This window comes from Montipora foliosa, chromosome 10 (genome assembly GCF_036669935.1).
Source record: "Montipora foliosa isolate CH-2021 chromosome 10, ASM3666993v2, whole genome shotgun sequence".
NCBI lineage: Eukaryota > Metazoa > Cnidaria > Anthozoa > Scleractinia > Acroporidae > Montipora > Montipora foliosa.
This window is the reverse complement of record NC_090878.1, coordinates 38,153,196-38,163,195: the sequence shown is the minus strand read 5'-3', so window position 1 is coordinate 38,163,195 and position 10,000 is coordinate 38,153,196. Positions and strand designations below refer to the sequence as shown.

At 39.6% G+C, this 10,000-nt stretch overlaps 2 protein-coding genes and 1 long non-coding RNA gene across 3 annotated transcripts in view; all 3 read right to left on the bottom strand.

Annotated features, from left to right (window-relative positions):
• Positions 1-1,102: 1,102 nt before the first annotated feature.
• LOC137973541 (tetratricopeptide repeat protein 28-like) lies at positions 1,103-7,327 on the bottom strand. The gene is made up of 2 exons (XM_068820374.1): positions 3,816-7,327; positions 1,103-3,353 (listed from the first exon to the last, which is right to left on the bottom strand). Coding segments are annotated over exons 1-2 (3,234 nt in total). The 5' UTR covers positions 7,049-7,327; the 3' UTR covers positions 1,103-3,352.
• On the bottom strand, positions 7,084-8,241 carry LOC137972923 (G-protein-signaling modulator 2-like). The gene is made up of 4 exons (XM_068819609.1): positions 8,233-8,241; positions 7,722-8,200; positions 7,144-7,460; positions 7,084-7,100 (listed from the first exon to the last, which is right to left on the bottom strand). The coding sequence occupies exons 1-4, from the start codon at positions 8,239-8,241 to the stop codon at positions 7,084-7,086; spliced, it is 822 nt and encodes a 273-aa protein (XP_068675710.1).
• Positions 8,242-8,325: 84 nt separating this feature from the next.
• LOC137973055 (uncharacterized) overlaps positions 8,326-10,000 on the bottom strand; it is a 15,216-nt gene continuing 13,541 nt past the window's right edge. Inside the window, exon 3 of the long non-coding RNA XR_011117159.1 lies at positions 8,326-8,647. This is a non-coding gene — a long non-coding RNA (uncharacterized lncRNA). The remainder of the gene's footprint in view (positions 8,648-10,000) is intronic.

The following is a 10,000-nucleotide window of genomic DNA, read 5'->3' as shown; positions in this document are numbered from 1 at the left end:
ACACTCAAAGCAAACAGCCTTTAGATAAAAATCAAAGCTCACTGAGCTTGAAAATTTTGCCAGTCAGGTGTTAAGAAAACACACTTTCAAAATCAGAAAAAAAGGAAGTGAGTTTTTGATCATAGTAAGACTCAAGTGAATGGGTTTTTTGTGAGGAGATACGTAAAGCAAAGTTTACTCGATTGATTAACAGAATGGCTGGCTGACAGCCTAACTGGCTAAATGACTGACTGACACCAAAGGGGGAGATTTTTTTTTGTTGTTTAATTGACTTAATGGCTGACTGGCTTGCTGATTTCGTGTGACTGGATAAATGAGTTTCTAGTTAGACGACAGGCTTAACCCCTGACTGACTGATTGACTGGTTTTTTTCACTCACTAAATTAATTATTTGTCTTCTCTTTTTTACGCAGATATTGACAAGTAAACAGAGCCTCGTCATATGTGTAATACGCTTCAAACGAAAAGTACGATTGCGACGAGCTCGTTTTGCAGAGGTATGCAAGTATCACGACATTAAATACGTTTTGCTTAAAGCATGACAAGTAAAAAATTAATGATCTTTTTTCTTGGAATTTGCTGTCTTCATAAAAAGTATTCACTCAATACTTTGTCAGACTAATATGAACATTAATGCTTGAAATGTAAAGTAGGGGTACATGTTTGTAAATTTTCTAATTCTGGAGCCACTTAAAAGCTTATCAATTGAAGCCTTGATCCTTGCAGTTATGAACGCAATTTTTGCAATTGCGTAAAGAAGCCTGAAAAATTCATGACTTCAACGGGGTTTGAACCCATGACCTCGCGATACCGGTGCGACGCTCTAACCAACTGAGCTATGAAGCCACTGACGTTAGGAGCTGGTCATTTGTGGGTTCTAATGTTCCCGTGAGGAATGGATCAATGATGAAATGATATATGAAATGGATTATATATGAACTGCGGATATGAAATCAAAAGCTCAGTTGTAGAAAAAACATACCCTTGCAATCTACAACAAGCACTTTTGAAGGGGTTATCCCCCTCTCCACCCCCACCCGCAAACAGAAAAAAGCAAAGCAAAAAATGCAATTACGGTCAAATTGGCATCCCAAACAAATCCTTTATTGTTGTAGTATACTTCATTTTGACTACTTAACTTTTCCAGACTTTGTCTGTGGCTCAACATAATATTGTTCGTTGTTATGTTTACACCACGACGAAAAGAAATCGCTGTTTTCATGGACGGAGTACCAACTGAGAAACACATGCAAACCTTTTGAAACCAGAGCTATGTCGTCTTTTTTGGATACTGTCCACACCGAAGCTATCGAAAAGGAAACACCCTTTAAAGGAAACCCTTTTAAAATCGGTGCCCATACCTACAAACTGTAGATAATTATAAACAGTTATTACATCTAATCACCGACTTTAACACTGTTTTCTTTTCAGGGTGCTTAATGCCTGGTGTTTTAATATCGCTTTTCTGAGTGTTTTCGTTTTCGGACCTTTTTAGTAACATTCTTCAAAAAATAAACATTAATCTACAGATCTCTACCTTTACAAACTAATTTTGTATGTGCGTTTGGAAGACACATTTTTATACATTTTGTAAAACGGAGCATATTTATGATTTCTAATAAAGTTATATGATGAGCAAATGGACAGTGAATTGTCTCATCTAACGTTAGATGGTTTCCTTACTTCAGTTGACCCATAAAGGCGCTGTTACACTGGCAATTTTTCGAGCAACTTGTCTCTCAATTTTGTTTCGACAAGAGTTCTCACACTGTAAAGCTATTCGCTTGACAGGTGTTACACTGGGCAATGTTTCTTGCAATTTGTCTCGCTTTCGATGATCTCATGAGATTAAAGGAACATTTCACTGGCTGATGACGCAATCCGTTGAGACAGAAGTTGCAGGGCAGATTTCACAGCACGCATTGCCTGAAACCTTCGTTGCTAATTTGCGTAAACCAATGCGCAAAGTAGCAATGGATTCTACTTTCCCCGAAGGGCTCTGCAATTTGTCTCACCTTGGTTTTGGCAATGGTAAACAGTGCAACTTGCAACTTTCAACTTGTTTCGCTATGGCGTTTCAAGAGAAGTTGCATGAAAGATCGCAAAATGCAACAGAGCCTTATATTAAATTAGGGTTTCAGCTAAAAAAGTATGTAAAACATTCGGTTTGCGTTACATGACCCGGATATCCAAATATCATCGGTGTGACCCTTGCGACGGAAATGGTCTAACTGTTAAGGCCATAGTATAGGCTGCCTGTAGCCTTTCTTTCCCTTGAGGCTCAAACCAACACTTTCAACCAACTGTACTATTTGGAAGGATTGAATCTACCCCAAATATTTCACATGACATCAAGTGTTATGGTACCAAATGAAACACCAATCATGCCTTAACAAGGTGCAATCTTGTGACGTAAAAGTTTATCACAGCAACGAAAAAGCCCTCTAAAGAATAGCCCTATATTTTGTCTTCAAAAACTTATATCTCAGAAATGAACTTGGTGACCCCCATTTTTTATTGCTGTAAAGTGGTTAGCAGGATAGGATAAATCTCTCTGCAGAGGTATAAAAAATTCTCTGAAGCAGAATCAGGGCCACCTTAAAATTTTCCAGTTGTGAAGGTGGCTATGAATCTGCTCCAGATATGTTTTTTGTAACTTTGGAGCGGATTTGTTAGATCCCCAACTACCTGCGAATGCAAACACATTCTTTCACTTTGCTTAAAAACACCACCGATAACTCGAGGGAGTAAGCTCTATAAAGAACTTGGAAATTTATTAAGAAAAGAAAAACGTCTTCTTTATTGCCGATGATTTCATTCATTTGTTATGCAGAAGAACAGGAAAAAAAATTCACCCGTCGTTTCCCTTCTATTTTGTGATCTTTGAATGTTGAAAATGTTTCTCTTTTCGTTATCACGGTAAACGCCTGATGTTAAGGGTAAGCAGCAGAAGTGTTTCTTCTTTTCTTTCGAAACTGGCCTTGCAGTCATACAAGAAAAAAAGTTTCAAGGAACTAAATAAAACATGATTTTAAGCAACTGAAATATAGCACTATCATTTTGATCGCCACTGAAGCAACACTGCCTTTTGAAGTTATGAAAGAAACGAAGTATCAAAATAGCGGGTAAAAATAGCATTTTGCTATAGATCTAAGCTTTCTGTCATAATTTCACTTACAATAATATCAGTCTATTGGTTTAGTTAACGCAGTAAACTTCTACTAAACCTTTGGAACCTGTTCTACTGGCGTAACGATGATTATTAACCCGTTCTAATGTTTTCTTTACAAGTTTGGCAATCACTTAAGCGTCTGGCCCTGCCAGGTAGTTTTCTAGCTTCTTCGACATCGATTCTGGAAAAAGAAAGAAAAAACAGCCCTAAATGTAGCTGGCTCTTTGGAGCATACATGTAAAATGCGCCGATGCGAATGGCTATGTGCAGGACGGTGCTGTCTTCCAATTCCTTACAAAAGATGAAGTTTAGAGATCTGTACATGGGAGAACATAAACACCAAAAGAGACATCACGAGGTGATAAAACGAGCCATCTTCACTAGTTAACAAAAGGTCAGAAAAGGCTGAATGAAAATAGTTTGTCCACCAATGTGAAATGTATCCTTTACGCTACTGTGCATGCGTGATAGGCTTGTGGAAATTACACTTGGAACAAAAGCGTGTTAGAGGAAACTTTGAATTGTTTACACCACGAAGCTAGCATCTCGTTATCATGCCTTCTTAGGCCTATTTGATTCCTGTCGTCAGTTTTCCAGTTTGAAAGTATTCTTGTATTCTAAGTTAAACTCGAACTCCACTTACCATTTTTTTGGAAATTCCAGCGTGACATCATCGCCAACCAGCACAAATGGTGCCCAGTACTTTATAGCGCAATACTGCTTTGACTCTCGGAAAGATTTCATTGCTTGTTGAAGAGCTGTACTTGTGCTTTTTCCATCTACCAGATGCTGGTAGAAGCACCTCATGAACAGCAACGTTGCCTCGTCATCAATTGCCCAGAGTGACATCAAAACAGACCGAGCTCCAGCACACAGGAAAGCCCTTGCAATTCCCACCACTCCCTCAGATTTCACTTCTCCCCGGCCACTGTGACAACAGCTCAGCACAACTAGTCTTGCTCGAAGAGAAATTGTCTGAACATCCGACATTTTCAAAATGAAGTCTTCCTCTTTGGGAATTGGCGATTTCCGTTCGGTATTTGGGGCTAAAGCAATTTCTCCCGTTTTTTGGCATCCATGTGCTGCAATGTGAACTAATGCAACTGATTTCATACTTTTCAGCACCTCAGATTTCGTGGCACTTTTTCCAGTCAGCGGTGTTGTCTGCAGAAGTTGTCCAATCATCTCTACTTCCTTTTTTGCGCACGGAAGCTGTTCCAAAATGGGCTCCCCTTTCCTGTTAGTAACTTCTTTCAACCACGGATCACCTACAAGCAGTGCTCCAGTCTTACTGTGGAAGTCTTCACCTGCACCAACGATCACATTAAAAGCGGTCAACGAGGGAACGGTGCGGATCCTGATAGATTCACTCAATGCAGAATATGGAGCCAAGCAAAATGGTCCGTCGGGAACAACGATTAACTCATTTCCTTGGAGCAAGTCTGCAATTGGCCCGAGTAAGACATCATACAACGGCTGTAAAGAGTTAACGAAGGATGAGGATGGTAGAACTGTTTTCTCAGTGATAAGTTTTTCGCTGTAAGACAGGTCACTGCGTAGTGGATCCAAAGAACGATTCTCGCAACTGACACTATCCCTTACGCCGATCCCTTTCAAAATAGTTTCCATTAACAAATCAGCACTTCCATTCGCGATTTCGTTTTGCCGAAAGCTGATCTTGCTGTCTTTTCTTAGAACCCAAAACGTGATCTTGTTCTCGTCAAGTGCCACAAAAACGGCTTGTGAAGGTAAAAGCTCTAATGCAGCTGTAAGAGTTTGATTCAGAGCAAGTGCAGAAAATGACGGAAAGTCAATGCCGTATTGATCTTTCAAAATATCCACCAAAGCCTGTGCTCGACCTTTCTCAGCTGCATACAAAGCTTCTTCAATCTCTCCATTCTTCAAAAGTGTCCTCCACAGAGCAGTGTATGACGCGCAATAAGAATCACGAAAACTTATTTTCCATTCATCTTCTGACTTCAGACTACGCCTTGTTTCATCAAAATGTTTTATACTTAAACGATAGCAACTGAGTGCATTACTCAAGGAACCCAACAATTCATGATCACGACCTTGCAAATACCCCGCGATTCCCTCGTGTAGACAGTCTCCAATTTCCTTGAAAATGCTAAGACTGTGTTCATGGTACTCCATGGCCTCCTTAAAATAACCTAGATTGCCATAGGCATTTCCCAGATTTCCATAGGCTGATCCCTCCCCAGCCCTATCCCCTACTACTTTAGCAATACAAAGACATTTTTCGTAGTACTTAATGGCTTGTTTAAAATTACCTAGCCTAAGATAAGCACTTCCCAGATTTCCATAGGCTGATCCCTCTTTAGCCCTATTACCTACTTCTTTTGCAATACTAAGATCTTTTTCGCAGTACTCAATGGCTTGTTTAAAATAACCTAGATTTCGATAGGCATTTCCCAGATTTCCATAGGCTAATCCCTCCCCAGCCCTATCCTCTACTTCTTTTGCAATACTAAGATGTTTTTCATAGTACTCAATGGCTTGCTTTAAATTACCTAGAGTAAGATAGGCATTTCCCAGACTTCCATAGGCTGATCCCTCCCCAGCCCTATTACCTACTTCTTTAGCAATACGAAGATCTTTTTCGCAGTACTCAATGGCTTGCTTTAAATTACCTAGATTGCGATAGGCAATTCCCAGACTTCCATAGGTTGATCCCTCCCTAGCCCTATTACCTACTTCTTTAGCAATACGAAGATCTTTTTCAATGTACTCAATGGCTTGCTTAAAATTACCCAAACTAAGATAGGCAGCTCCCAGACTTCCATAGGCTGATCCTTCGCTAGCCCTATCCCCTACTTCTTTAGCAATACTAAGATCTTTTTCGCAGTACTCAATGGCGTGTTTAAAATCACCAAGATTGCGGTAGGCATTTCCCAGATTTCCATGGGCTGTTCCCTCCCCATTCCTATTACCTACTTCTTTAGCAATAGTAAGATGATTTTCGTAGTACTCAATCGCTTGCTTAAAATTTCCAAGATTAAGATAGGCATTTCCCAGATTTCCATAGGCTGATCCCTCTCCAGCCCTATTACCTACTTCTTTTACAATACTAAGACATTTTTCATGGTACTCAATGGCTTGTTTAAAATTACCTAGATTGCGATAGCCATTTCCCAGATTTCCATAGGCTGATCCCTCCCCAGCCCTATCCCCTACTTCTTTAGCAATACTAAGATGTTTTTCGCAGTACTCAATGGCTTGTTTAAAATAACCAAGATTGCGATAGGCATTTCCCAGAGTTCCATAGGCTGATCCCTCTCTAGCCCTATCTCCTACTTCTTTAGCAATACGAAGATCTTTTTCATAGTACTCAATGGCTTGTTTAAAATTACTTAGACTAAGATAGGCATCGCCCAGATTTCCATAGGCTGATCCCTCCCTAGCCCTATCCCCTACTTCTTTAGCAATACTAAGACATTTTTCATGGTACTCAATGGCTTGTTTGAAGTTACCTAGACCAAGATAGGCATTTCCCAGATTTCCATGGGCTGATCCCTCCCCAGCCCTATCCCCTACTTCTTTAGCAATACTAAGATGTTTTTCGCAGTACTCAATGGCTTGTTTAAAATTACCTAGATTGCGATAGGCATTTCCCAGATTTCCATAGGCTGAACCCTCCTCCGCCCTTTTACCTACTTCTTTAGCAATCATAAGATGTTTTTCATAGTACTCAATGGCTTGTTTAAAATTAGCTAGACGTAGGTAAGCATTTCCCAGATTTCCATAGGCTGATCCCTCTCCAGCCCTATCCCCTACTTCTTTAGCAATACTAAGATCTTTTTCGCAGTACTTAATGGCTTGTTTAAAATTACCTAGACTAAGATAGGCATTTCCCATATTTCCATAGGCTGAGGCTTCCCCAGCCCTATCCTCTACTTCTTTTGCAATACTAAGGTGTTTTTCGAGGTACTCAATGGCTTGTTTAAAATTACCTAGATTGCTATAGGAATTTCCCAGATTTCCATAGGCTGATCCCTCCGTAGCCCTATTACCTACTTCTTTTGCAATACTAAGACATTTTTCATGGTACTCAATGGCTTGTTTAAAATTTCCAAGATCGTGATAGGCAATTCCCAGATTTCCATAGGCTAATCCCTCCCCAGCCCTATTACCTACTTCTTTAGCAATAGTAAGATGATTTTCGGAGTACTCAATCGCTTGCTTAAAATTTCCAAGATCGTGATAGGCAATTCCCAGATTTCCATAGGCTAATCCCTCCCCAGCCCTATTACCTACTTCTTTTAAAATACTAAGACATTTTTCATAGTACTCAATGGCTTGTTTAAAATTACCTAGATTGCGATAGCCATTTCCCAGATTTCCATAGGCTGATCCCTCCCCAGCCCTATCCTCTACTTCTTTAGCAATACTAAGATGTTTTTCGCAGTACTCTATGGCTTGTTTAAAAAAACCAAGAATGCGATAGGCATTTCCCAGAGCTCCATAGGCTGATCCCTCTCTAGCCCTATCCCCTACTTCTTTAGCAATACTAAGATCTTTTTCATAGTACTCAACGGCTTGTTTAAAATTACCTAGACTAAGATAGGCATTGCCCAGATCTCCATAGGCTGATCCCTCCCTAGCCCTATTACCTACTTCTTTAGCAATACTAAGATGTTTTTGGCAGTACTCAATGGCTTGTTTAAAATTACCTAGATTGCGATAGGCATTTCCCAGATTCCCATAGGCTAATCCCTCCCTAGCCCTATTACCTACATCTTTTGCAATACTAAGACATTTTTCACAGTACTCAATGGCTTGTTTAAATTTACCTAGACTAAGATAGGCATTTCCCAGGTTTCCATAGGCTGAACCCTCCTCCGCCCTTTTACCTACTTCTTTAGCAATCGTAAGATGTTTTTCATAGTACTCAATGGCTTGTTTAAAATTACCTAGACTAAGGTAAGCATTTCCCAGATTTCCATAGGCTGATCCCTCCCCAGCCCTATCCCCTACTTCTTTAGCAATACTAATATCTTTTTCGCAGTACTTAATGGCTTGTTTAAAATTACCTAGATTGCCATAGGCATTTCCCAGATTTCCATAGGCTGATCCCTCACCAGCCCTATCCCCTACTTCTTTAGCAATACTAAGATCTTTTTCGTAGTACTCAATGGCTTGTTTAAAATTACCTAGACTAAGATAGGCATTTGCCAGATTTCCATAGGCTGATCCCTCCTCAGCCCTGCAGCCTATTTCTATAAAAATATGCAATGCTTTTGCATAATTTTTAATGGCCTGTTGATAATCAGGTAGGTTGAAGTAAGCACCGCCGAGATGAAAATGAGCCCTTCCTTCACGATCCCTGTCTTCTACACTTATCGCAATGGCAAGCTCTAGCATTCGCTTCTCTACAGCCTCTAACTTCCCATCTACCATTCTTCGATAATGAAAGCTTTTTCGATGAGATGATCCAATGTCAAATCAAGGATGAAGCTGGAAGGAAAAATAAGGAAAGACGCCTGATGTTTAATCTGCTCTTTAAAGTAATAAAAGGTTATTCAATATCATGTATTGTGTTACCAAAATACCAAGTCATTCTCTCGAAACGTTGAAATCGACGGTACTGAAAATTATCCATTGTTGTTCATTACGTATCTTACCACTCAGTCCTATTTTTTTGAGTTTTCAAACCACCGTAGAATTTTTCCATGGGGATTTTTAACTCCGTAAGTTTTCACCCTTGCCAATTAATCCTCGCTTATTCTCCCCATAAAGTTGACCTTGTTTTGATAGAAACCTCACTGCTTTTCTTATTTAAATTCCAACTTATTAGAAAGAGAACATCATTAACATAAGAAAAGCAGGGAGGTCTGTATCATGACAAGGTCAACTCCAACCTCACTTTCATTTGAAGGCCAGGTAACTAAGCACATAACTGTAACCAAAATTCTCGTTAATCGAGTTTTCGAATGGTCATAAAATCTCTTATTATTTTACATATATATTTTTTTACTTTTGTATGCCGATTGCCAGAAGTAGTACGGTCTGTTAGGTCGGAAAATTAAAGCCCAGCGACCCAAAAAGGTGATCCCCCGAGTACATACTCATTATTTACTCAACAGCATATTGGGTTTCTCTTTTGTTGATGACGAATGCATAAATAGGTTAAAGGTCAAAAGTGGTTTCAGAGTGCAACTCGGAAGTTGGTATGGCAACAAAGCGATGGAAAGATTTTGTCGAGTATGTGATAAACAAAAATTTGTATGAACGTGCTCCTGCATTTTGTGTTTGATGGCCACTTGTGATCGGAAAGTCCTCAAGTTGCACTCGCCAGGGGAACTTTCAACTTTCACTCGTGTCCATAAGTCACGAAATGCATTCGCGTTCATAAGATTTCCTATACACATACATATTACATTATTTATACACATTAAAACCTTTATTATATATTACAGTGAGAAGTTTCATTACAACTAGATTGTTTTACAAGAGTGTCATGTGGGAGCCCTACCGACAGCTGCTATAAAGTTGGTCAATTTCCCCTTTGAAATATCCTAGGGAATCTAATTTCCGTAAGCCGAAGAGCAAACGTATCCGTAACAGTGCCCCGCTATAACAAAAAGCACGCTTCCAATAATTTGTGCGTGGCATAGACAACTCGAGTTTAGCCTCAGCGTCTCTAAAGTTATTCTGTGTAAGGCTGGTGTAAAATAAATTCTGGAGGTACGCTGGGGAGAGAGCTTTGATGATTTTACACATCAATATGGCTTTAGTCTTTTTCCGGCGTGTAATATTAGATTATTCCAATTAACCATATTTTAAAGGAAACTGGCAATTTGTGTCGTA

Excerpts from the sequence above, each read along its gene's own strand:
- LOC137973541 (XM_068820374.1), bottom strand. The coding sequence starts at position 7,048 with ATGGGAAATGCCTATCTTAGTCTAGGTAATTTTAAACAAGCCATTAAG.
- LOC137972923 (XM_068819609.1), bottom strand. Across the intron at positions 7,461-7,721 it reads AATTTTAAACAAGCCGTTGA|TATTTTAAAAGAAGTAGGTA; the intron begins GTACTATGAAAA and ends AAAATGTCTTAG.